Genomic DNA, 27,716 nt, shown 5'->3' with positions numbered 1-27,716 from the left:
GAAAGAATATCAGCAACATCACACAAACAGGAATAAATATTTTGATTTTATTGGTACTGAGACAAGGGAAATGTTGACCAGATCTTTGTGTTTTTGTTTTGAAGAAAGAGGCAATATTGCAGTTTATCTCCAATAAACAGATAACAGCTTGGTTTTACATATAATCGTGGCAGTGATACCAGCAGTAACACAGCACCTCTTCCTTGTGGAATGCACTGTAATTCTGGTTTAGACTGGGATGGCCAGATTCTGGTTGAGAAGGAGAAATGGCCCGGATAGCTGTTGGAGCACTGGAGACTGGGTAGTTGCATGTTCGGACCGTGTGGAATCCCAGACACAATAAACTCCAAGGGAATTGCCTGGGAAATTGTACATTCTTATTGGCAAATCCACTGCATCAGGAACCCCCGCCCCCAAAAGAATCCATTAACTGCAGAGAATTCAATGTGTTCCACTTCAGTTAAGCTTGTTAGTTGAATGAGAAAAATTGGTGAATTAGAAGTCTAGAGTGCTAACTGTAAACTGACTTCCCTGATCCACTACTCAGCCCGAGCTACACCACATCCAAACCCTTGACAAACAGCCATCCTGACTAGCCACCGCTTGGCACCCTACCTGGCACCTTACCAACCTGGCACTCTAACCCCATGCTTTCCTATACCTACCCTTTCACAGAAGCCAACATTGTAGTTGTCTGTGCTGTTGGGCATTTAAATTATAGAATATGGCAGGTAGTGCAATGTGTAAGGGGAAGATGTTTGATGTCCCTTCACCACTCCGCCATTGTGATAACTGCTGGGTATCAGGTATACTCTGCAATCCTGAAGAAACAGGGGTGGGAGCTGCACAGGAGAAATTTGGAGCTCAGTCTTAACATAAACGAGTAGGAGCAGAGTGATGATCTGTCTGCAATCACTGCTCCTTGGAATGTCTGGGACAATATTTCTGACTGAGTTGAGGTGACATTTCCCGAACTCATACTCGGGATGTGTGCAGTGCCAATAAAGCCAGGAGTGACTGCTCTGGGCACCGCTGATCAGTTTGCTTGCAGTTGAGAATCAATATGGGACTGGCATTGCAGACAGTCCAGACATGAGGATGTCATGTCTGTCTCTGTAAAACATTACTCAGTAATCAGCTGAGCTTTACTGATGACCAAACAACTTCATGGTCAGTTTTATTAATACCTGCTTTTATACCTCCAGACATTCCAGTGACATTTTCCAATTGGCGTGGCAGAAATTGAATTCCATTGATGTTGTTTATTCCAGGTTTTTAGATTACCAGTCCAGTAAAGTAACCACAGACACACTAAGCTGTTTCAATGATATTCATATTGGAACAGTATTATGACCAACACCAATTATTCATTTCAGTTCAAGCAATCTCATGGAATTATGCAGGATCTCTCTGACCTGAAGAAACAAAATGTGAGTGAGAACAAATGGGGTCTCAATATCCTTTAACGTATTTACATTCTGGATATCTGTATTCAAAATGAGGATCGCAGGATCGCTGGGATTTTAGCAATTGCATAAGCGAATCAGCTGCCTTCAGTGTAACATTGGCTGAAAGCGAGTCATCACTGCACAGCCTCAGAAATGTATCGATTTGCTTCTGGAGAGATGGAGAAGACTTGAATTTGTCTGCCAGTAGGTTCGACAGTAGGTCTCTGCACACTATGATGAAGTTTTGTGCCTCACTGATCTCCCCACAAGGTGTGTGTTGCATTTCACAGTCAGAAGCCAAGCAAGAGAACACATCTTTTTTCCCCTTTATTTCTTGCACAAATTCTTTATCTGCAAAAACATTGCATAACATGTAAAGGAATCATAACGCTTGGTAAAATATACAGTAAAATAATTGACAGTTTAAATCCATTGAGCTGTATTTAGTGCAGGAGATGATTTGAATCAATGCAGTTTGGAATAAACTCAGAAGCAACTCTTTCAAGCATCAAGGATCTTTAGTTCCACTAAATCAGCATTTCGATAATCACAGATTGCGCATTCACAATGATTTAAAATGCCTGCAAAGCAATGTGCAATGTGACTGGGATATTGTCAGAGCAGTCTAACTACAGCTGAGAAAAGCAAGGCTAACTCTGTCTTGACCATTTGTAAGGGCCCTGACTAGATTCTCTGCCAATGAGCTGCCTTTTGGATACTCAACACTTTAGACAGAAACAGCTCCGCTCCAAGAGCTGACAGCCTGTTGGAGGGCTGGGAAATCTTCAATAACCATTGCTGGAACTGCAACCAGAACAGACCATCATCCAGGACCCTCGCTTGGCAAGATAAATAGGATTGGGAATCTCCAGATTGAGTCAGCTGGGGCTAGGAAGAGGAGGGTAGGGGTGCTGGATAAGTGCAGGGATGGGGGCGTTAGGAATTGGGTGTGCTGGATGAGTACAGGGGGGTGCCGTTGTTTGGAGGATGGTCATTGCGATTCAGGTGCCCTCAGAGGGTAGCAAGGCCCAGCTGTGAGTGGCGTTGCCTGAGCCTCCGGGAATCTACCAGACAAGTTCCCCAAGCAGCAGCAAACCCCTCAGCCACTGGTAAGTCCAGCACTGGCAGCCCCATGACCAGTGCAGTGTCTTTCCCTCACCTTGTCATTAGCAAAATCTGAGAGGGGGATTGCACCGAGCACCCGAATGCTGCCCTCATTCCTGGCCTTGGAGGCCTCACCCCTTGCCAGCCACCCTGACCTCACCCACAGGCTCTACAAATCCCTAGATGGTGTGCTGGGAAGATAACAGGGGAGCTGGAGGCATCTCACGCTGAGAGGAACCATATAATGTAGGAATTGCAGGGACGTGGTTGCAGAAAAATAATCAGAAATTGGAATTAAACATTACAAAGTACAATGTGTTTAGAAAAAATAGAAAGGGTAAAAGGGGAGATGGAAATGCTTTACTTATTACAGAATCACTGAATGTCTACTGAGCAGAAGAAACCATTTGACCTATCATGTCTGCACTGGCTGTCCACATAATCATTTCACTTATGGTCGTTTCCCTGCTTTCTTCCCAAAACTTTTCCTTTCTCAAAGAGTAGTGAATCTATGGAATTTTTTTTACTACAGAAGGCCATGGGCTCTCTGTTGATAGGTATATTCAAGGTTAAGATGAGCAGATTTCAATTTGTAAAGGGATCGAAGATTATAGGGAAAGCCAGGAAAGTGGAATTGAGAAAGATCAGATCTGCCACTGAATGATAGAGCAAACTCAATGGACTAAATAACTTACTTCAGCTCGTACATATTGTGATCTCATGATAAAGGCATAAAGGACATTTGAGGGCTAGGAACAAGGTGCAGACTGCAGAGGAATGCACAATATGAGAGAACACAAAGTATTGAGGAGAAAAATCAAAAACAATTTGAGTGCAAAGAGAAATTTATCAAGGAATATTTTACAGGCATATTTGTGAAAAAGGGAAGCTGGAATGTGAATAGGACCTTTAAGGGATGGAAAAGATAATATAGACGTAACGATGGAGAATTTGTTTGTGTTTGCTGGCTAGATTAATCAACTGACATTGAATGATGAGCTGAATATTGAGACAATATTTAAGATTTTAAGAAGAGGGTGAAATAAAGTATTTGAATCTAAGCGGACATGTTTGGACAAATTGCTGGCATGCATTTAAACTAATAGGCTTTACTGTACACATTGAACGACTAGCTCAGAGAAAGGTACAATATCAGATGGTTGATGGATTGGTAATATCATTCCTATGTTTAAGACTGATAGGCACAACATGCCCAAGGAATTATAAACCATTTCAAATAACGTTGGTGGCAGGAAAATAGTGGAATCCCTATACAAGAAAAGAAGAGGACATTTAAAAAATAAGCCTAAAATAACGTATAAACAGCATGAATTTCAAAAGAGGATATATTTCTTAATCATACCTGTTTAATTTTTGAGGCAGTAACAGAGTAGATATTAGTTATACAGTGGTTGTACTTTATTTTTTGGTACTGTGCTCCCGAATAAGTTAATGAATAGGTCAGAAGATGTGAGGTCAAGAGTCAAGCTGAAGAAGGAGTGACTGAATGAATTCAAGGCAGTAAGGAGAAAAAGAGCTAAAGAATGGTTATTCAGAGTTAATGGGAACTGCAGATGCTGCAGAATGACCCTGATGAAGGGTCTAGGCCCGAAATGTCAGCTTGTGTGCTCCTAAGATGCTGCTTTGCCTGCTGTGTTCATCCAGCTCCACACTTTGTTATTCAGAGTTGATGGAGGTGAGAATCAGTCATTTTTTTGTCTTAGTAATTTGTAGTCTCAGTACTTGTGTGCTTGTAGTGGCTTTTGTATTTCTATACTCAATTGTAGATGGTTTATGTCAATCTTGCGTGCAGTGCCTGGATGACGGGTGGTTGAAGAGAAGGCAAAACTGGTTGAAAATAAATGCAGTGGACAGCCCTGTGATTATTACTGGGCTAGACAAGGGTTAACAATATCTGTTTCCCTGTCTTAAACATCTTCACGAACCTATTGTTTTTGGGCCTGACAAAATAAAAACAAAGACTATGCACCTTTCAGTAGACCTTGGATAATAAGTGCTGAAGTAGTTTCTTCTAGTCAGAGATTTAACTCTTATGAACTTGTGAAGACTGTATTTAAGAGGGAGGAAGCCACAAGACTGCAGAAGGAACGGGCAAATACAACTGCCTCGTGACAAGCACAGGAGGGGATTGGATAAATCAATGTGCCACTGTGTTGTCTGACATTCCAACAGGAACATGAGCACTGTCCTGTTGGATGTACATCACACCATAATCATCAGGAGTTTGTCAGGGTCTGCCCAGTCATTGGGGGAGTCATGTGGTCAACCACTAAAGTCATGAAAAGGTCTCGTTTGGCAGTTTGACCACTTGAATATGGGTTCTTATCATATGAAAAGGCTAATTGTCAGTTGAATATGCTTGTAGTAGCAACATATATGTGTATATTCATATATACTCACTGAAGAAACCGAATTATGCTACTTGCTTGTTCTGTATGCAGAATAAAACCAGACTGTAGAAGGGATGGCACAGGTCTATAATACCAGTCGTTAATCTTTGTCACACAACTAGTAGCAAAACTGTAGTAGGCATCAAGTCTAAATGGTTAGAATTGAGAAGTGGGAAAATTATTGTAAAGTCGTGTTGAATCTTGGCTAGACCGTGCCGAAGGGTACACGTGTGGTCATGGTTATCATATTAATGAAAAGATTTGGAGGTACTGCAGGAGCTGGAGAGAGATTTCCAATGAGGGCATTGATCAGAAACATGTGATATATGTATCAGCAAAGGATGAACAGTCTGGATGTTCTCTCGATTGGAAAAGGTGGCTAAGCGTAGAGGACTTTCACATTTCAAAAGATTTTAATAGAATGACTGCAGAAACAATGTTTCCTCTTCAAGGAAAAGCATAACTTGAGATCATCAATATGAGAGAGTCACCAAGAAATCTGACAGAGTATTCAGAAGAACTTTATTAACCAATGACTGGTGAGATTGTGGATCTCATTACCAAAGGGTGTGGTTGAAACAAATAGTATATAAGTGTTTAAAGGGAAACTAAACAAATACCTGAAGACTAAAAGCAAATGCTATGGATGCTGGAGATCTGAAACATACACAGAAAGTGCTGGAGAGATCTGTGGAGAGAAGGCAAAGGTAACATTTCGGGTCCTGTGACTCTTCAGAACTGAGATATGGAAATGTTGGAAGATGGAGGAGGGACAAATGCTACAGAGGGCAAGGTCAGGGAAAGCTGAAAAAATAGAGCCTCATGTTCCAATCTTGCATGTCACAGGCTTCTGTTCTCAACACTGAGTTCCATAACTTCAGGCTAGGAATGTCTTCCACTTCGATATATTTTCTCCCCAGTGCCTATTAGTTGTTTTCATGATTTTGCTTCCAATCATATCTTTATTTTTTATTACCACTTATTCAGGACTGATGCTTTCTCTCTTCATCACCACCATTACCTCTCCCTTTGCCTTTCGTTCCACAACATCTTAGGTGTCTAATTTCTGGTTCTCTAATTTTCCTTTCTGTTCCACTAGCCTCCGCTTGAATAATACAGGAATTGCTGCAGCCCATTTGGACATAGCAATATTACAATGATCAGATAATCTGATCTGGAGATGTTGTTTGGCTGATGGCCAGGACATCAGGGATAACAGCTTTATCCTTAAAAACTGTGTCATGAGATTTTTTGCGTACACTTTAAAGAGCAAACAGTGTCTCAATTTAACATCTGATCTAAATGGCTGCACCTCCAAGAGCACAGCACTCCCACAGTACTGCTCTGATGTGTCAGCCTCCCTTTGCTAGACTCAGTGCTCTGCTGGTAGATTTGAACCATAGCCTCTTACTCAGACTATAAGAAATAGGAAGCAGAATTAAGCCATCCAACTCATCAAGTCTGTTCTGTCATTCAATCGTGGCTGATATGCTTCTCATCCCATTCTCCTGCTTTCTCAAGGGTCATCTCTTCACTCTGAGGTTGTATTCTAGTCTCTCCTACTATTGGAAACATCTTCTCCATGTCTGCTTTATCCAGTGTTCTCTAAGTTTCAATCTGATACTTCCCTCTTCTGCCATCCTTCTAAACTCCATCAAGTACAGACCTGGAGAGTCCTCAACTGATCCTCATATATGACAAGCACTTCACCCCCAAGATCATTCATGTAAATCTGCTCTGGATCCCCTCTAATGCTAACACATGTTTTCTTATTCCAAATGCAGTCTGACCAGAACCTTATACAGTTCCAGCAGTACATCTCTGATCTTGGATTATAGCCCTCTTGAAGTTAATGCTATCTTTGCATTTGAGTTGCTAACTGCCAACTTAACCTCAAGAGAGTCCTGAACTAGGAATCCCAAGTCCCCTTGCATTTCAGATTTCTGAAGCCTTTGTCAGTGTATAAAACAGTCTACACCTCTATTCTTCCTAGCAAAGTGCATAACCTCACACTTTCCCACATTGTATAAGTACTACCACTGAACAACCTGGGGGCATGTTTGCTCCCAATGGGTATATGAATTAAGAGAGGAAAATGCTCTTTCTTATCCTGTTCTATCATATGGTCCCACTGCTAATTTTCTATCAGTTTTTATTTGATAGCCAGAAAATAGAGCATGTTGTTATACTGCTGGGGAATTAATACACCAATATCTCTTTAAGCCTTCAAGGTTTACTGACCTTAACTTAATGCTTAGTTCACATAGCTGCTGTAGTCTCTCACCAGGTATTTTTAATGTTAGGGATTGAGGTACAGGTGGATATCACTGTACATTAGACTGCTGCATGTGTCATTACTCCTTTTAATTTTAAACTATATAAATATCCAGATTGACTGTATTTGGATTGGTGATCAGATTCAAAGATGCAGGCAAGAAACAGATTAAAATGTAGTTTAAAATGTATTTTAATGCTCCACTTAAAGTCAGGGTTCAAGGTCAATCAAATACCTCTATGCTTGTTTTTCCCAAGATGAAAAAACCTGTAGGTCATATGGAATGAGATTTAACAAAATGATTTCAAATGAAGAAGTAAAGAAATATGAGAAAATGAAGGGAAATAGCTATAAGAGATGAAATTGTCAATGAATGGTATGCCTTTCCTCACGGTTCCTATTCATGTCTATATATCACATGCATCATAGGAGCATTTAGATCGATGATTTATAACTCATAAAGGCTTTAAAAAGTGGTGAATTGAAATGTATTCCAGAACTGTATACTGACAATATCTTATTTCCCAACTAAGTTACCTTGTTGGAAGCAGCAAATTTCAAATAATTTTAACAACTTTATGTGCACATTACTTCACCATTGTTAAAAACAAAAAGAACTGTGGATCCTATAAATCAGAAACAAAAACAGAAGTTGCTGGAAAAGCTCAGCAGGTCTGGCAGCATCCATGAAGAGAAATCAGAGTTAACGTTTTGGGTCCGATGTCCCTTCCTCAGAACTGAAAGTTACTAGGAAAATGCCGGTTAATATGCAGAAGATAAGGAGGGGGTGATGGTGGGGCAGGGGGCAGTGAAGGGGTGAGGAGTAAATGATAGGTGGGGATAGAGCCCAAAGAGACAGTAGAGCAATTGGACAGACAAGGGAAAATATAATGATCTGGCTAGGACAGTGACTATTTATTAATGGGGATGGTTAGTGACTAGATAATCTGTACTGGCAGGCTGTGTGATAACAAGGCCTGGTGAGCGAGGTAGGGGGCTAGGACATGGGACAGTTCAGGCCCTAAAATTACTGAATTCGATATCGAGTCTGGAGGGCTACAGGGTCCCCAAGTGGAAGGTGAGGTGTTGTTCTTCCAGCTTGAGCCTCCCTTCACTGGAACACTACAGCAAGCCTGAGACAGAGATGTTGGCCAGGGAACAGGGTGGTATGTTAAGTGGCAGGCAACTTATAGCTCAGGGTCTACTTTGCGAGTAGAATGTAGATGTTCTGCAAAGCGGTCACCCGGTCTACACTTCATTTCCCCAGTGTAGAGGGGACAACATTGTGAGCAGCGAATGCAGTAGACTAGATTCTGGAAAGTGCTGATGAAGCGTTGCTTCACCTGGAAGATATGTTTGAGCCCTTGGATACTGGAACAGGAGAGGTAAATGGGGAGGTGTTGCACCTTCGATGGTTACAGGGGAAGGTGCTGTGGCGCTGTGGGGCGGTGTTGGGGGTAAGGGAAGTGTGGACCAGGGTGACCTGGATGGAATGATTCCTGCAGAAGACAGACAAGCTGGAGGGGGGCGGAGGCAGTGAGAATATGGATCTGGTGGTGGCATCTTGCTGAAAATGGCAGAAATGGTGGCTGATAATCTTCTGGATGTGGATGCTGATGGGATGGTAGGTAAGGACAAAGGGAACACTATCGCTGTTGTGGGACGGAAGAGAAAGGATGAGGGCAGAAATGCAAGAGATGGACCAGACGCGGCTCAGAGCCCATGTCCTAGTTCCCTACCCCACACACTAGGCCTTATCACATAGTCTGCTATTACACACTCCCCATTGTTAGCCACTAACAGTCCCCATTCACAGCTATTCACCTTCCTAGCCAGATCGATATCTACACCTTTATTTGTCCAACTGTTCTTCTTTCTGGGCTCTATCCCGATCCATTGTTTACTCCTTACCCCCTCCTCCTACCCGATCTTCTGCATGTAAATCGACATTTTCCCAGCCACCATCAGTTTTGAAGCAGGGCCACTCAACCCGAAACATTAACTCTGATTTCTGTCCACAGATGCTGCCAGACCTGCTGAGCTTTTCCAGCAACTTCTGTTTTTGTTTAACCATTGTTGGTTGATGTCACCTAAAGCTGGCTAGCAAATGAGGCTAGCTAATGAATTATCACCTTAAATTGAAGTTTACAAATGACATAGCTTTAGCCACACATTATGTTATTTTAAAAGAGTCATCTAATGTCTGAAGCTGCACTCAAGTAGAAGTAAGGACAATTGAAGAGTGAAAAGACCCAGGGGCGTGTTGGGCAGGGAAAAGTTACATGTCTGTTTCTTGTCAGAGAATGATAAATGAAAATGTATTCAAATAGTAAGGTTTATGTAATAACTCCTGTAAAGTGGTTTAAAAATCAGCTGATATAAAAACAATCCATGGTTATATTGTGCTTTTAACATCAAAACATCCCAAAGTGCTTCACGTTGGCATAATCGGACCAACTTTGAAAGTGAGTCAGGTGAGGAAACATGGAAGTAGTAATCGAAAAACCATGTCAAAATGAAACATTTGAAGAGGTATCTTTGAGGAGGAGAGAGAGGTAGATGGATTCCAGAGATTTGGGCCCCAGCATCTGAAAGCATGTCCACCATAGGTGGAGTAATGAAAATTTGGGATGTACAATGGCCTGAATGAGAGGATAACAAGTATCTTGGGGAGTTGTAGAGCTGGAACACATTACAGAGGTAGAGAAATAGAGGCCATGGAGAGATTTGAGTTCAAGAATGAGAATTGGAACATTGAAGCATGTTTAATTGAGTACCTTTGTCATCAGCAAGCAAATGGATGGCTTGTGAACAGGATTTGAAATGAGGTTGGGGAGAGGTAGCAGAGTGTTTGATGATCATAATTCATGTTGGGTACATTTCAACATCTGAATTAGGAGCAGGAGTAGGCCCATCTGCCCCCGAGCCCGCTTTGTCATTCAATAACGTCATGGCTGATCTGATTGCACTATATTCCAGCCGATCCCCAATACATTTACACATTCTGGCCATCAAGAATCTGTCCCACCTCTAGGTTAAAAAAAATCAAATCCTCTTCTTCCACTGCCTTTAGAGGAACACAGTTCCAAAAACTCAATACCCCTGATGAGAAAATTCTCCTAAATTCCTTAAATGGACAACCCTTATTCGTAAACAGTTCTGGATTCTTCGAGAGGAACCATCTTGTCCACATTGACCTTGATAAGACCCCTGTCGTGTTTCAAGAAGCCAAAGTTTACCAACAGCAGGAGCTTTTTGAAGGAGGTATACATTCTACAGGAAGCAAAGTTACACTGAGCTGTTCCCCACTCAGAGTGGCCAATGATATTGTCATGAAGTTATGTCTTCAGACTCTTAAAGAGAGAGTCTGCCATACTAACCACATACACAACAACCTCTCAGGATCTTATGTCTTTCAATTAAATATCTTCTTACTCTTCTAAACTCCAGTCTGACCTCCCCAGCCTTCCCAACCTTTCCTCCTTAGATGACCTACTCATTTCAGGTATTAGCCTGGGAAACCTTCTCTCAATTATTTGCAGCACGTTTACATCCTTCCTTCTATGAGGTGACCGATACTGTACACAGTGCCCCAGATACACTCTCACCAATGCCCTGTGTAACTGAATCATAACCTCCTTACTTGGCTTTCACTTCCCCTCTCAGTAACATTATACTGGTTTTCCCAAATATTTTTGGGCCTGCACGCTAACCTTCAGTGATTCATGCTCTGGGACATGCAGATTTCTCTGCATTTCAGAGCTCTGTAACCTCTCACCCTTTAGATAATATTCTTCTTCTATATGCTTCTTGCCAAAATGGACAATTTCACATTTCCCACATAAAATAGTCTATTGGCCATATCTTTGTCCATTCATTTAATTTATCTATGTCCCTTTGTAGCCTCTTTATATTTTCATTGCAACTAACCTTCCAGTATATCTTTGTGTCATCAGCAAATGTAGCAACTATTCCTTTGATTTATATCACTTTGATTTACATCATAGCAAATGCTTACCTTTCTGTTTATCGATGATGCCTATTGAGCTGGTGTCTGTAATATAAAGACGTCCATCCTCAAATGTACCAAACATCTTGTCATGGACACTGGTATAGTAGAAGAAATAATTCAAATCATTGTTTTCCAGGGAGTGAGTAATTTGCAAAAGCTGGTAAGCTATGTCTACAATGACCTCCAGAGATGCAGTATAAAATTCTCTGATGGGATTAGTCCTTGGAGTCACAATTACTCGACCACAAGATCCAAAATATCGCAAAAAAGGCCATCCTTCTATCCCTGGAAAAAGCTGAAAGAGAACCTCTGTCAATTTTGTGGGACAGTAATAGATTTTCACAGTTCTAGTCAATTTAAAGCATTAGTGAGTCTATTCCTTACAAAGGTAATTACAAAAGGTTAGTCATGTAGATCTGACTGATGAGGTCCTTGCAACCTCTGTGCCTTCAAAGGATCAGTCAATGCATTCTTGACTGGATTAGGGATCAGATCACGTATAGCATGATTGGCTGGCCTGGTTTTAATCACTGGAGAATATGGCCATTTCTTAGTTTATGGATCTAGGGCTTCAATTTATTCTTCTGCATCTCTAAGGTGATTGCATGGATGCGGGACAAGCAGGTGGGAAGGTTTGGTGGAAGTGTCCAGCCAGTTTAGGAACTGGCATTATGTGGAACATCAGAAGAATGATAAATATATGTTTATAATTCATATCTGCTGGCACGTTACATTTGGGCTTAATGAGGTAGCTATCAACTGAGTTACTTAAAAGATAAATTCTATTTGACAAATCCTTCCTTAACTAAAGCAAAACTATACACACCACTCCAGATGTGGTCTCACCAAAACTCTATCTGACTGCAGCAAACTTCCCTGCTGTTACATTCCAAACTCCACACAATAAAAACTAAGGTATGGTTTATCTTCCTAACTGCATGCAGTAGCTGCATGTTACCTTTTTGAGGTGTGTATAAAGAACACTGTAATTGAAATAGTTACAGCACAAAAGGAGACCATTTGCCCCATTGTATTCACAATTCTTTGCAAGAACAGCTCACCTTCTCCCATTATCCCTTTTCCCTGCAGTTTTTGTCTTTCTCCTTTGAAGGTTTTAATTGCCCCTATTTTCACCACATTTGCAGAGTGTGTTTTCTAGACCCAAATCAAATGCTGCATAAAAGATTTGGTAAGGAAGGCCTTAGTCCTCTAGTTCTTGCCTGTTCTGCTGAGGAGACCAGCTTCTGCCTTCCTAACAGATCATGATTTTGAACCGTTGAATCAAATCCACTTTTCTTTTTGAGAGATTAGTCCACGTGTCTCCAATCTACCCACACAGTTGAAGTTCCTCATTCCTGGAACCATTGTTAAGTGTCTTTCTGTTACCTTCATATCCTTCCTAAAGTGCTGTGTCAGAATTGGACCTAAGCTCCTGAAAGTTAACATTTAATAATTTTCAGTGTTAAAAAGCACCCTGTTTTCCACTTGTCCTTCCAAAGCATATACTTTCACACTTCCTTTGAATAATACTCCATCTGCTGCCTTCTCACACACTCACTAAGTGGCCAATGTTTACTTACAGCCTCTTGTGTCCTCCTCACAGTTTATTTCCCACCTAACTCTACAACATCAGCAAACTTGGATTTGTTATTCTCAAATTTCACATATAATTAATTAATACAGGTTATAAATAGCAACAATCTCAGTCCCGATTCTTTCAATGCTCCACCAGTTATACCCTATTGTGCCGTTTCACGCTTGCTCTGTTTCCTGTTCATTGACCACTCCTCAACTCAGGCAACTCTTTTACCAATAATTTGGTGTGTCTTATTATTATGTAAGGATCTTTTGTGTGGCATCTTACTTAATGTCTCCTGAAAATCCAAATATATTACATTGGCAAGTTTCCGTTTAACTACCCCACTAGTTGCAAACTCAAAAAACCATTAGGTTTATCAAACAGAAATTTCCATTCATAACATCATACTGACGCAACCTAACTGTTTTATGATTTTCTGAGTGCCCTATTATTACTCCCTTAATATATTGAAACATTATCCCGACTACTGATGCCAAAATAACTGGCTAATAATGAACGGTTTTACTTTTCCTCCTTCCTTGAACAACGCAGTAATGCTTGCAGCATTCCAACCCAGAATCCATTCTAGAATCAAGGGAATTCATGACCATCATTACCTAATTACAATCAGGGTATCAGGAGGGTATGGGACATCACAGTGACATACATAAACATTTAAACAGCAGCATGGCATAGCAACAAAGAGAGAGGTCATCAAAACAGGAGTGGTATGACAACTGAGGACAAGTTGGGTAGTGAATATTTATACAGGTGAACCTTTAAATTAAAATAAGATAAACGAGACAATTAAATTCAAACAATTCATTGGGAAAAAAGCAAAAAATAGACTAATTTGATTAAACATAGATTATAACCAAATAAAGCCAGGCTAATTAGGGAGTCGTTTTCTAATCAAGCTTTTCAGAGATGTTATTGCACATCACTGATGTGGTGTGGGACTTGTATTTGGGCCTCTTGGCTCAGAGGAAGGGACACTACCACTGTGCATCAAGATGGTCAGGGATAACATTGCAGATGGTATGGTATGCTGTACCTGCAGCATGTGACAGTTTATGGGTCGCAATGCAATCCCTAATAACCACATGTGCAGTACGCACCAATGACCCAAACAGCTTCCATTCAAAGTTGTTGAACTGAACTCTGAGGTGTACACACTATGAGGCATCAAGGAGGGGTAAAAGTTACCTGAACACTGATGAGACATTGATATGATTGTAGGTAGTGATTCAGTACAAGAGCATGTAAGTGCAACTGAATCAGGTAATGAAGCTTGGTGCAAAGACACAGGAGCCTCCACCATTTCCAATATCCAATGGGTATGAGTTTCTTGTTTCCTGAGTAAATGATGAAAAACTTGATAGGGTGAAGATAAATGAATCAAGGTTGAAAGTAGGCCATTCAGCCCTTCAAAGGCACACCAGCAACCAGCATTTGAAAGGCTACAGCAGGGACATTTTGGAGACAGACAGGCATCTTGTGGGGCTCCTTGCTTCCACAGTTAGCACATAGCTGAATGCACCCAGCATCCATACCTGTTGGTGCAGTAGCAGTTCAGGGAACCAAAGGCTATCAGTACTGCCTTATTGAGGTACTCTTTAGGGCAGACACGTGACAAGGTCAGTGTTGCAGCCCAGGCAGCAGGATTTGGAAACAATTTAGTTTCCCCCAGGGACAGAGTCGAACAACTGAACACATAGTGCTGAGAGGTGCATTTGAGGGCCCAGATACCTTACAAATATGCTCACCGGGGAATCAGAGCTACCCACAGCAATCATGATATGATTGGACAACCTCCGACTAATGAGAAGTGCAGATTTAGTACCACCCATGCTTCGACCAGGGCCATGTTGGGGCAGACCACATGGTCTCCCTGCTTGTTCTGGTCAGGTAGGGATGAGTGCACTCCGGTATAGCCCAGTCAGGGAGTATTCTACACAATTAGAGCAGGCAACAAGGTGATGGTGCTGGTGGTAAGGAACTGCAGGAATGTGTTCCCATTTTGCTGTCTAAATAAAAGCTCAGGTTTGGAATTGTCCAGTTGCTTTTCTGAATGTGATATAGCAGAGAAAGGTTAGGCAGGCGATGCTTGTACGCTCTGGAGTTTAGAAGAGTAACAGGCATCTTAACTGAAACATATAAGGTGAAATATTACTGCCGCAGGTGACAATGTGAAGTAACCAGACAATCATGACCTTATTGTATGGCAGAGCATGTGGGAGGGGCCAGGTGGCTTACTCTTGCTACCTATTCCAATGTCTGTATTAATCAAACTATTCATGTAACCCATTGATGAAATACAGCAATAGAATAAACTTCTTATTATTTTCTTTGCTCAGTTCTCGAGATCTGGATTAGTTGGATTATAGAGGTAGATTAGCCTCAGCAATAACAAACCTCAACAAATATACCTAGGAGGAATACAGAAAATGTGAGACTATTTAATCTTCATATAGTTGGAGCAAATGGAAGGTAGAGGGGTGGGTGGTTTAACCAAAGGAATTCCAGAAGTTAGGACCCAGTAGCTGAATGCATGGCTCCTTACGGTGGTGTGTTTAACATCAAGAATGCTCAGGAGATCAGAATTAGTGGACTGCTGGAGATTACAGAGAAAGGGAGGATACAGTCATTGAAAATTTTGAAAACAAGCATGATCAGTTAAAATTGAGGTATTGCTTTACCAGGAAGTATTTTTAATTAGGGAGGACAGGGATGATGGATGAATTGTGGAGGAGGGGATGGTGGAACTAATGATAATGAGTAAGAACGCAGGGAGCAGAGTTTTAAATCACTTCACATTTACTGAGAGCAGAATGTGACAGGTCAGACAGACTCTGTTTTTTAAAACATGCAGCAGTATAGAAACGCAACATAAGATGCAGTCAGGAATGCAGCAGTATTTACGAAAACTAAAACCACTCTGCTGGTATTAAATTATTCTGATTTCGGTGTTGTCAGTGTTCTTGTTTCATCCTTACATAATCGATAGGTGGTAGAATCTTGTCCCGTATTTCAGTAGACCTCAGGTTAGTACATTTTGGTTTAGATTTATCAAGCAGCAATGAAATGACTCGCTGCAAACCTTGAGCATTAGACTGGTTGAGTCTGGAGGCAGTAAAAGCATGGGTGAGAGCTTTAGCTGCAGAAGAGTTAACACAGGAGATGTTTAATATATCCACTTCCTTGTAAGAGCTTCTTTAAAGTCCTAATATGTAAGCCATTAGGTCCAAGTGATTTGTCAACTTTTATTCCAATTAATTTCACTGGTATTTTTCTGTGTGAATGTATTTTTCCTAAGCTCCTCACTGTAACTAGCCCCTTGGTTCTCCTCCATTCATTGTGTCTACATTAAACTCAATTCCAGGGAGTTTTAACATTTACTTAAGACAGAATGGACTGCATTGAAATTGTACAAATTGTACAAAATGCGGAGGAATGGAATTGTGGGAAATATAGCAGTTTGGATCGGAAATTGGCTTGCTGAAAGAAGACAGAGGGTGGTAGTTGATGGGAAATGTTCATCCTGGAGACCAGTTACTAGTGGTGGACCGCAAGGGTCGGTGTTGGGTCCACTGCTGTTTGCCATTTTTATAAATGACCTGGATGAGGGCGTAGAAGGATGGGTTAGTAAATTTGCAGACGACACTAAGGTCGGTGGAGTTGTGGATAGTGACAAAGGATGCTGTAGGTTGCAGAGAGACATAGATAAGCTGCAGAGCTGGGCTGAGAGGTGGCAAATGGAGTTTGATGCAGACAAGTGTGAGGTGATGCACTTTGGTAGGAGTAACCGGAAGGCAAAGTACTGGGCTAATGGTAAGATTCTTAGTAGTGTAGATGAGCAGAGAGATCTCGGTGTCCATGTACACATACCATTGAAAGTTGCCACCCAGGTTGACAGGGCTGTTAAGAAGGCATACAGTGTTTTAGCTTTTATTAATAGAGGGATCGAGTTCCGGAACGAAGAGGTTATGCTGCAGCTGTACAAAACTCTGGTGCAGCCGCACTTGGAGTATTGTGTACAGTTCTGGTCACTGCATTATAAGAAGGATGTGGAAGCTTTGGAAAGGGTGTAGAGGAGATTTACTAGGATGTTGCCTGGTATGGACGGAAGGTCTTACGAGGAAAGGCTGAGGGACTTGAAGCTGTTTTCATCAGAGAGAAGAAGGTTGAGAGGTGACTTAATTGAAACATATAAAATAATCAGAGGGTTAGATAGGGTGGATAGGGAGAGCCTTTTTCCTAGGATGGTGATAGAAAGCACGAGGGGGCATAGCTTTAAATTGAGGGGTGAAAGATATAGGACAGATGTCAGAGGTAGTTTCTTTACTCAGAGAGTAGTAAGGGAATGGAACGCTTTGCCTGCAACGGTAGTAGATTCGCCAACTTTAAGTACATTTAAATCGTCATTGGATGAGCATATTGGACGTACATGGAATAGTGTAGGTTAGATGGGCTTCAGATCGGTATGACAGGTCAGCACAACATCGAGGGCCGAAGGGCCTGTACTGTGCTGTAATGTTCTATGTTCTATGAAATTCATTACTAAGTGCATTCTTAAGTTTACTCAATGAACAGGTGGACATCGCTTTGTAAATTTTTGATAGTCCACTTGGGTATTTGGTATTACTGAATTTATAATTCAATTATATTATATTGAAAGTTTTTATTAATTTATATGATTTCTAATTCGTCTTAAAGGTAAAACACCATATAATAATCAAACATTTTAAGGGATTTGATTCTACATTGAATTTGCAGTATACTCCGTGAGAGAGGATTGACATTACAAGTGAGCAGTAGCTCTAACAAGATGTACCTGCAGTACAATGGGGTGGGTGTTCACAGACAAGGTGTACAGCAGACGCAGTTTGTCCCGTTCAGTGAAATGTCGCATCAGGACGCTGCCTGAGTCCCTCACTTCAGCGTAACGCCGAACAATCCGGTCCAGCAGCCGCTGGGAAGGACATCTCAACAAAGGGCTAGAGAGACTCTGTTTTGTATAAAAAAATGTGGCAGTATAGAAACGCAACATAAGATGCAGTCAGGAATGCAGCAATATTTACTAAAACTAAAACCACTCTGCTGGTATTAAATTATTCTGATTTCGGTGTTATCAGTGTTCTTGTTTTATCCTTACATAATCGATAGGTGGTAGAATCCTGTCCCGTATTTCAGTCGACCTCAGGTTAGTACATTTTGGTTTAGATTTATCAGGTAGCAATGAAATGACTCGCTGCAGACCTTGGGGAAAGCTGCCCACAAATATCTATGAATCTCTGCCGCATGGATTTCTCACCATTAGGGTCAATCAGGCACCAAGCCAAAGAGATCTCCAGGTTCCCTGGAACAATTATGCCATCAAACAGCCTTGAACGTTGAAGTTTTCTAATTGACAGCAAACCAAATAAAATGCAGTTATTTAAATTTATTTAGGTCCTACACAACTGAGAGAAGGCTTATAACTGCAACATCTTCCTTGGTTCTCATTGCTGACCCAATGCACCATGATCCTCACCTTGGGTAGGACAAGGAAACAGAATCCGAATCCCACCCAGATACTACGGGAATCAAACCCCATGCTATTGACATTACTCTAATATAAACCAGATCCCTGGCCAATTGGCCCCAAGGAGTCCATGCTAACAGTTACTTTTACAAGCATGTTGTAGTCCAGAGCTATGGACAATGGTGACCAGCATCTTCAGGAAGGTGTGTTTCCTATATGATTCAGCAGGGTTCTGCAATGTTTTTACAATTTTTGTACGTCACCCTTCATTTTGTGTCCTGTTGATAGCTAACAACCTTTACACTGTATACTATTTTATTTAGTTTGATTTTTTAAGTTGTGCAAGGTCACCTAGTCCTTCTATAGCTCTCAAACTTGACTGGTGATTATTTCTTTCTCAACACATATAAAACAGAAACTTGTTCATCTTAGTTTAGTATAATTGGAGAAATTTGGTCATATGTATCATATCTACTGGTCCAAAAACATACCTGAACTAAATCAGTAGTGAGTCGATCAGCTGCCAGCCATTTCTGGAATCTTTCTGTGCCTCTCAGAACATTCTCAATGCTGCACGTAACTTTCTTTGAAGCCGAGGTGCAAATTTTCCAATCAGAAAGTTCATTCTGAAACTTGCTTTGTAACCGAGAGATGACAACTGGCTTCCAATTCTCAGTATCAGCAGTGTAATTTGCAAAATATGTCTTCTTGTGGCTAGGAGGGAGTCTTAAACCTGCAGACAGCCAGTTTTCAAATCTGCAAACAGTAACATTATTTATGTTGCAGATGTACAGACAGAAGATGCGAGTTTAAGAATGGAGTATGACTTTATAACTTACTAGAGTACAATTCGTAAACATTCTGGTTACCGCATTATAAGAAGGATGTGGAAGCTTTGGAAAGGGTGCAGAGGAGATTTACTAGGATGTTGCCTGGTATGGACGGAAGGTCTTACGAAGAAAGGCTGAGGGACTTGAGGCTGTTTTCATTAGAGAGAAGAAGGTTGAGAGGTGACTTAATTGAAACATATGAAATAATCAGAGGGTTAGATAGGGTGGATAGGGAGAGCCTTTTTCCTAGGATGGTGATGGCGAGCACGAGGGGGCATAGCTTTATATTGAGGGGTGAAAGATATAGGACAGATGTCAGAGGTAGTTTCTTTACTCAGAGAGTAGTAAGGGAATGGAACGCTTTGCCTGCAACGGTAGTAGATTCGCCAACTTTAGGTACATTTAAGTCGTCATTGGATAAGCATATGGACGTACATGGAATAGTGTAGGTTAGATGGGCTTGAGATCGGTATGACAGGTCGGCACAACATCAAGGGCTGAAGGGCCGGTACTGTGCTGTAATGTTCTATGTTCTATATGTTATGTCATATTTCTCTTAGGCATCAAACAAATTAGAGTAGATTCCCTACAATGTGGAAACAGGCCCTTTGGCCCAACAAGTCCACACCACCCTTTGAAGCATCCCACCCAGACCAATCACCCTACAACTCACACACCCCTGAACACTATGGGCAACTTAGCATAGCCAATTCACCTAGCATGCACATCTTTGGACTGTGGGAGGAAACCGGAGCACCTGGAGGAAACCCACACAGACACAGGGAGGATGTGCAAACTCCACACAGACAGTTACCCGAGGCTAAATCGAACCCGGGTCCCTGGCGCTGTGAGGCTGCACTGCTAACCACTGAGCCACCGTGCCACCCAAATTAGCTGTCTTTATTGTAGAATTCAAATGGTCACGAAATGGGGTCATTTAAGAGACTGCTGGACATGTATATGGTCACAGAAATTTGAGGGTGCATACATGAGGATCAATGGTCGGCACAACATTGTGGGCTGAAGGGCCTGTTCTGTGCTGTACTGTTCTATGTTCTATGTTCTAAAAATTATGTTTAATTTTTCTGTATAGTGGTTTTCTTTGAGCTGCTGACAGAATTCAAACTGGCGTGAAATTGAACTGCATTTTGAATTCCTCAAGTCTGGTCCCTACCACAACATGAAAAGACTCTTGCCAAACTCACAAATGACATCTGTGTGACTTTGATGAAGTTTAGCTAAGCATCCTTATTGTTCTTGACCTCTCTGCAGCCTCTCTCACAGTTGAACACATCATCCCTCACCAATGCTTTCCCACCATGATCCAATGGGAGGGACTGCACTTGGCAAGTTCCATTTTAGAATATCCAACAAATAGCCAGAATATTAATTTTTAGGGACGGAATGTGAATGTGATCCTGCAATCAAAACTTAGGATGCTAGCTGGAAAATGAGCAAGCAGGATATCTGCACTAAATGATCTCTGATTACTCCCAGTGTGCCACGTGCAAATGAGTACAGAATTAGGGAGCTAAACCAAATGAATGTGCACAAAGGTGGGAGTGGGACTGCCTCTCGGGTTGATGACATCTGTACAAGCCAGATGGGTCACATATAAACAGAGCGGAACTGTGTTCCCGGTGGGCCATTTTACTAGTGCTGCTGGCAACGGCTTAAACGAGCAGGGGTGTGAGAACCAAGAGAGAATATTACAGAGTAATGCCAGGTTGCATGAAACACTGGAGGGGTTAGGTAGAGAATTGTAAGTTAACAGGTGGGATGGGGGTAAGGGAGAAAGTAATGAAGTCTAAATTCTGGTTACTCTGCATGCATGTTAATAAATGAACATAGTTAAGAAAAATTAGCAAGTTACAGGAACAGATTGCCATGTGGGATTGTGATATTGTGGCGATAAGAGAGACCTGGCTCCAGGAAGGCCGGATCTGGGTGGTAAATATTCCCGGTCACAAAGCATTCAGAAAAGATAGGAAAGGATAAAAAGAGGAAGGATGGTGCTTTAGTTGTGGAAAGCTTTGTAGTTCTGGAGAAAAAAGGATGTTACAGAGGGTTCAAGGACAGAATTGATTTGACGAAAGCTAAACAAAGAATGTCTAATTACATCACTTGGTGTAATCTGTCAACCACCAGCTATTGTAAAGAACAATCAACAAGGAAATTACAGAAGGTATAACTATCATAATGAGTGACTAATTAGTTGTCGGCAAAAATAGAAATTGCTGGAAAAGCTCAGCAGGTTCGGCTACATCTGTGGAGAGAAATCAAAGGGAACATTTCAGGTCGAGTGACCCTTCCACAGAACTTCCTCAGAACTGAGCAACGGTCACTTGACCCAAAACATTAACTCTGATTTCTGTCTACAGATGCTGCCAGAACTGCTGAGATTTTCCAGCAATTTCTATCTTTGTCTCTGATTACAGCATCTGCATTTCTCACGGTTTTAATGAGAACAGGGTCAGTGCTACTGTAATGGCAGTGAGAAGCATGTGTGCCAATATTATGCCCAGTCCAACAAGAAAGGAGGTACTGCCAGATCATGTCCTTGGAAATGATATGGGCCAAGTTGATCAAAGTGGGGAAACATTTGGAAGATAGTGATCACTGTATCATAAATTTTAAGATGATGGTGGAAAAAAGACATTAGTCAATCCAGAGGAAGAATAAACAACAGGGACACAGACTGAAACGGAGACTACACCTCAAAGGGAGAAAAGCAGAGTCATGTCAGACTAGAATAGTATCAGAGATAATGGGAACTGCAGATGCTGGAGAATCCAAGATAATAAAATGTGAGGCTGGATGAACACAGCAGGCCCAGCAGCATCTCAGGAGCACAAAAGCTGACGTTTCGGGCCTAGACCCTTCATCAGAGAGCTCGAAACGTCAGCTTATGTGCTCCTGAGATGCTGCTGGGCCTGCTGTGTTCATCCAGCCTTGCATTTTACTATCATGTCAGACTAGAACCTAGGTTAATGCGAGAAACAGTAGCTGAGCCATTGCTACCTTCAAAGAGAAACTGACTTAGGCACAGTGAAGGAATATTGTCTCCAAAGGGAAATGTAGGATAAACAAATCCAAAGCTCCCTCAATGAAAAAGGAGTTAGAAATTCAGATAAATTAAGATAAAGAAGAAAAAGTGTACTTGTGGCAGATGTCAGATAGTAGATACAGTTGAAGACCATGCAGAATACAGAACTGTCAGAAGTGAGGTGAAATGGTAAATCAAAGAACCAGCGAGGAATTCTGAAAAAGACTGGCAGCTAACCTAAAGGGAAATCCCATAATCTTCTATCAGTATATCAACACTAAAAGGAAGAGTAATGATCAAAAAAGGGATATGTGCTTAGAGGCAAGAAGCATAGGTGAGGTGTTAAATTAGTACTTTTTTTGTGTCTTTACAAGGCAGATGGTGCCCAAAAGGGCAGGAGGAAATGCTGACATGGAAGAGTTTAAACTGAATAAAAAGGAGGTATTAAATAAACTGTCAGTATTTAAAGTCAATAAGGAGCTAGGACAGAGTGACATGCATCTAAGAAATTGCAAAAGCACAGGCAACAATCTTTTAAACTTCCCTTGATTTGAGCCTGGGACTGGATAACTGGAGTATTGTAAGTATTAATCCTTTGTTCAAAAAAGGCCAGAAATTATCAATCAGTAAATTGAAACTTGGTGGTGCAAAATTTAGACCACCATCAATTCAGCCCATCAAGTCTTCTCCAACATTCAAAGAGGTCATGCCTGATCTGATAATCCTCAACTCCTCCTTCATTTTCATTATAGCACTCGATTCTCTTTCTAATTAAAAATCTGCCTGTCTCAGCCTTGAATGTACTTAAAGATGCAACCTCCGCAGCCCTCTGTGGTAAAGAATTTCACAGATTACCTACCCTCTGAGAGAATAAATTCCTTTTTATCTCTATCCTAACTGGGCAACCCTTACTCTGAGATTCTGCTGTCTGGTCTTATATTCTCCCAAAAGGGGAAACAATGTCTCCACATCAATCCTGTCAAGTTCCCTACAAAACTTGTATGTTCAATAAAGTCATCTCTCATTAGAGTCATAGAGGTTTACAGCACAGGAAAAGGCCCTGTAAACCTCTGTGGCTCTAATGAGGGGCAGCCTTGTTAAACATTCTTCTAAATTCAGTATAGGCCCAACTTATTCAACCACTCCTCATATGACATCCTTCATTCTAGGCATCAACCTAGCAAACATTCTCTAGACTGCCTCAATGCTAATATGTCATTCCTTACATAAGCAGACCAAAACTATTCACAGTATTCTAGAAATGTTCTAACTAGTGATTTTTACAGTTCTAGCAAGACTTCACTATTTTTATCCTCCATACTCTTTGGCATGAAGGCCAACATTCCATTTTCCTTCCCTATTATCTGCAGAAATTGGATACTGGTTGTTAGTGCACAGATTTATTTATGCAAAAGGGCTCCCAATTTCTTCTGTGCTGCAACTTTCTACAGTCTTTCTCCATAAAAAGAAAGCTCTACTGTTCTTTTTGCCCAGTGCACAAATTCATAGTGTACCACCTTATATTCCATCTTCCAAGCTTTTGTTCATTTACTTAAATTATCTATATTGTTCTGCAGGATCTTTCTATTATCCTCACTACGTACAATCCCCCTCCATTTTTGTGTCATCTCGAACTTGACAATAATACATTCACTTTCCTTACCTAAGTCATTAATACACATATACAGTAAAGAACTATGTTCCCATCACCGATTCTTGTGGTCACTCTCGTAGTTACAGGTTACCATTCTGAAAATGCCCCCTTGTTTAAAACCTCTGCTTTCTATTAATTAGACAATTCTCCATCCATACTACCCCCAACACCATGAGTTCCTATCTTATTAAGTAGCCTCACACGTGGTACCTTATCAAATGCTTACTGAAAATGCAAATATATACATCTATTGGTTCTCCTTTATCTATCTGGCTTGCTACCATCAAAGAATTCTAGTAAATCTGTCAGGAATGATTTCCCTTTCAGGAAGTCTTGCTGACCCTGCTTGATTATACTATGTACTTCCCAATGCTCTGCTCTTACAGCCTTTATAACAGACTCTTAACATTTTTCCAATAACAGATGTTATGCTAACTGGCCTATAGTTACCTTTCTTTTGTCTCCTTCCCCTATTGAATAAAAGTTTACATTGGCAATTTAACAACCTTCCAACACTTTTCCAGAATCTAAGGATTTTGGAAGATTACTACCAGTACAGCCGTTATCTCTGTAGCTACTTAATATTCTAGCATTATGCCCATCACATCCAGGGGACTTATTGGTCTATAGTTTCTCTAGTACTTTTTCACTTGTGACATTTACATCCTCTCCCCAGCTTTCCCCTTGATTATTTAATGCTTTGGAATGTATTAATGTCTTCTAGCATGAAGGTGACTGTGAAGTATTTATTTGACTCCTCTGCCATTTCCTAGATCTCATTATCATTTCCTTGGTCTGATTTTCTAAGCAGTCTGTGTTCACTTTGGCCTTGCTCCTCCCTTTTATATTTTAAAGGAGCTCTTGCTGTCTGCCTTGATATTACTTGCAAATTTATCCACAGTTATTTTAATCTTTATATGGTCATCTTTTGTTAGTTTTCAAAACTTATGTTCATGACTGATCTTTGTCACACTTTATTTTTTCCCTTTCAATATGATGCTCTCTTTACCTTATTACACATTACCAGATCAAAATTGCCTGAGCTATGTTTGGATCCATTACAGATTGTTCTGAGAAACTATCTCAGATACATTCTATGAATTTTTCCTTGTGCCGATATCTACCATCTGACTTTTCCAATCTACAAAGATTGGAAGATTAAAGTCACCCAAGGTAAATGTGCAACCTTTTAACATGCTCCCATTGTATTCTGGTTTATTGTCTGTCCTGCCATATAGCTACAGGGATCTGTACACTATTCCTCCAAGAACCAGGTTACAGTTATTCATAACAGACTCCAATGTTGTACACGAGCAGTTAGTAGGAACGGTTCATGTAATGCAATGGACATTATTCATTACCTGTCCCTGAGGTCATTTCACATCAATTATCATGGAAACTTCCTTTATTTTAAGTTAAAAGCTTGTAATCTCTCCGGCAAAAGATTAGGTTCAATTAGAGAACAGGCAGGCAGTGAAGGTCGCCTTTTCTGGGGTGATTAAATCGGTCTGTGAAATGGGTTTGTAGCCAATTTGCAAATGCTTTACACCGGAAAATAGCTGACTCATTATGAATCCGTTTTGCTGCAGATGTGGACAATTTCACCATTTTTCTTTTGACTAATTATCAGATTTCCCACACCATAGTTTCTCTAATCTCACAATTACTGCAGTCTATTGGTCAATGAGCTATAATAAAGTAGATTTTGCTGTCGGTCACATCTGGAATATTGTATCCAGTTCCAGTTGCCTCATTATAGGAAAGGTGTGGAAGCGATGGAAAAGGTGCAGAGCAGATTTACCAGGATGTTGCCTGGAATGGAGGGAAGGTCGTACAAGGAAAGGTTGAGAGAGCTAGGGCTTTTCTCTTCAGAACAATGAAGGTTGAGAGGTGACTTGGTAGAGGTGTACAAAATGATCAGAGGTACAGATAGAGAGGACAGCTGGAGACTTTTCCCTAGGGTGGAGGTAGCTATTATGAGGGGGCATAGTTTTAAAGTGAGTGGAGGCAGATATAAGGGAGATGTCAGAGGTAGGTTCTTTACTCAGAGAGTGGTCAGGGTATGGAATGCATTGCCGGAGAGGGTAGTGGAGTCGGCCTCACTAGGGGCATTTAAGCGGCTATTAGATTGGCAAATAGATGATCGTATGAAGTAGGGGTGGAGGTTAGATTGACTTTAGGATTAGGGTAAAAGTTCAGCACAAAATTGTGGGCCAAAGGGCCTGTACTATGCTGTACATTTCTACGTTCTATGTTCTATTCATTGAGGAAGTGTTGAAACAAAAACAATATCATCTGGAAACAATTCTCATTCTGAGATGATCAGCAACAAATATTCTGCCACGTACTTAAGATGTATACCAATCATGAGAAAATAGGGCCATGCTTACATTTTTAATGGAAAATTTCAGATTTTTTATTGGATGAATAAAGTCTCAGTATTACTTATTTCCCTTGAAATAGAAAGAGAAAGCAATAGCAGTGAACTGATACCCACTCTGGGAATTGTTTCAGAATAAAGTATTGTATAAAATCAAAAAAGGTGAAAATGAAGTCTATTCTCTGCACTGCCCTTGGACTTCTCCAGTTCTGTCACCACTGCTCCATCTGCTACCCTCTCCTTCCACCCCGCCATAATATTGCCCTTATCTTGAGGAGTTCAACCCTGAACTATTGAGCTAGGATACCCAAAGGAGGAGTTCTCATCTGTCAATATTGTGATTGAATGATCTCCATTATCACTTACCAAATTGTTCAACATTTTATAAAACAAGAACATCATTCAGCTGAAGACAATGAAGTTCAAATTCATACACTAGGCGGATGTACAGAACATTCTAGCATTTCCCAACACACACCCCATACATAATCTCAGAAATGTCATGAAAATTGCTTGAGTCCCATACATTTCATTTTCAATGTGACAGCATAATTCAAAAAGTCCAGACCTCAACCATCAGATAATTTATTACATTTTATTGGAACGCAACTAGCTCGCTTATCAGATGGAGTTTATAGTCCATTAGTATCGTTCTGCAACCAGTGTCACCTCTAATCTCACCTGATTTCTTCTTTGAAGAACTTCCTGCACAGAGATGTTCCTATACAGGCATTGCATTTATCCAAACCCAAAAAGTTCCTGCCAAAATTGTAGACTGGTTTCAGCTTTGTAACGTTAGCAGTGGCTTTAGCTCTTGTATTCAATCTTGGAGACAAGGGTTCCAGAGATATCAAGACTAAGATGAGACGGCTCCCCAAATTTGCTAAACTCTGCACATACATCTTTTCGCACTTCATTAAAACCGCTTCATGTGCCTTCACTATGTGTGCAGCAACTGTTCGCCAGAAAGTTAGGTGCAACTTTTGCAAATGGTTCATGAAGTATTTTTGAGGTAGATACAACAACAGGAGTGACGTCTTGGTCCGTCCATTAGCCTCTAGTTGATTGTTCTTAAAGGAAGTATGGAGCATGCTGATAATTTGGTTGCTATGGTGATACTTCCTCATCAACTCCAGTGCAGGAATGTGATGGGGCACGGCATCTGTTTTCCTCCTATCTCTATGCTGCACAATAACTTCAACATAGTCATCTGCTCTGCTATACATAATGGTAGGATATCCTGATTTTATTTGGAAGCTTTTCCAACAGAGCAGACACCTCTCTGTGACGTTACTTATGAGCGAAGTGCCAATGGATTTCCGGACTGTGGAAGGGAAGGTTCTAATAGTTGGCCTGCCTGCTAATTGTTGGTTCAGTATCCAACAAAATTTCAGCTTTCTTGTCATAACGAGTTAAATTAAACACTTAATCGATGCTGGAATTTTCCTTCTCA

The 27,716-nt window shown here is 40.9% G+C and overlaps 1 protein-coding gene and 1 long non-coding RNA gene across 2 annotated transcripts in view; one reads left to right on the top strand and one right to left on the bottom strand.

Moving 5' to 3' along the window:
• Positions 1-27,716, top strand: part of LOC125457066 (uncharacterized) — a 91,948-nt gene that overhangs the window by 10,105 nt on the left and 54,127 nt on the right. The gene's annotated exons all lie outside the window — the stretch shown is intronic.
• Positions 63-27,321, bottom strand: dipk2b (divergent protein kinase domain 2B). Its single transcript, XM_048540774.2, has 5 exons — positions 26,945-27,321; positions 18,845-19,109; positions 17,664-17,837; positions 11,257-11,545; positions 63-1,799 (listed from the first exon to the last, which is right to left on the bottom strand). The coding sequence occupies exons 1-5, from the start codon at positions 27,259-27,261 to the stop codon at positions 1,453-1,455; spliced, it is 1,392 nt and encodes a 463-aa protein (XP_048396731.1). The 5' UTR covers positions 27,262-27,321; the 3' UTR covers positions 63-1,452.

Source organism: Stegostoma tigrinum, chromosome 12, assembly GCF_030684315.1.
Source record: "Stegostoma tigrinum isolate sSteTig4 chromosome 12, sSteTig4.hap1, whole genome shotgun sequence".
Taxonomy (NCBI): domain Eukaryota; kingdom Metazoa; phylum Chordata; class Chondrichthyes; order Orectolobiformes; family Stegostomatidae; genus Stegostoma; species Stegostoma tigrinum.
This window is presented reverse-complemented; position numbering and strand designations above follow the sequence as displayed.

Coding starts and splice junctions, on each gene's coding strand:
- dipk2b (XM_048540774.2), bottom strand. CDS start 27,261: ATGAACCATTTGCAAAAGTTGCACCTAACTTTCTGGCGAACAGTTGCT. Junction 19,110..26,944: donor TTCTTCAAAGAAGAAATCAG/GTGAGATTAGAG, acceptor TACTGTTTGCAG/ATTTGAAAACTGGCTGTCTG. Junction 11,546..17,663: donor CCCACCCCATTGTACTGCAG/GTACATCTTGTT, acceptor GTTCTCTTTCAG/CTTTTTCCAGGGATAGAAGG.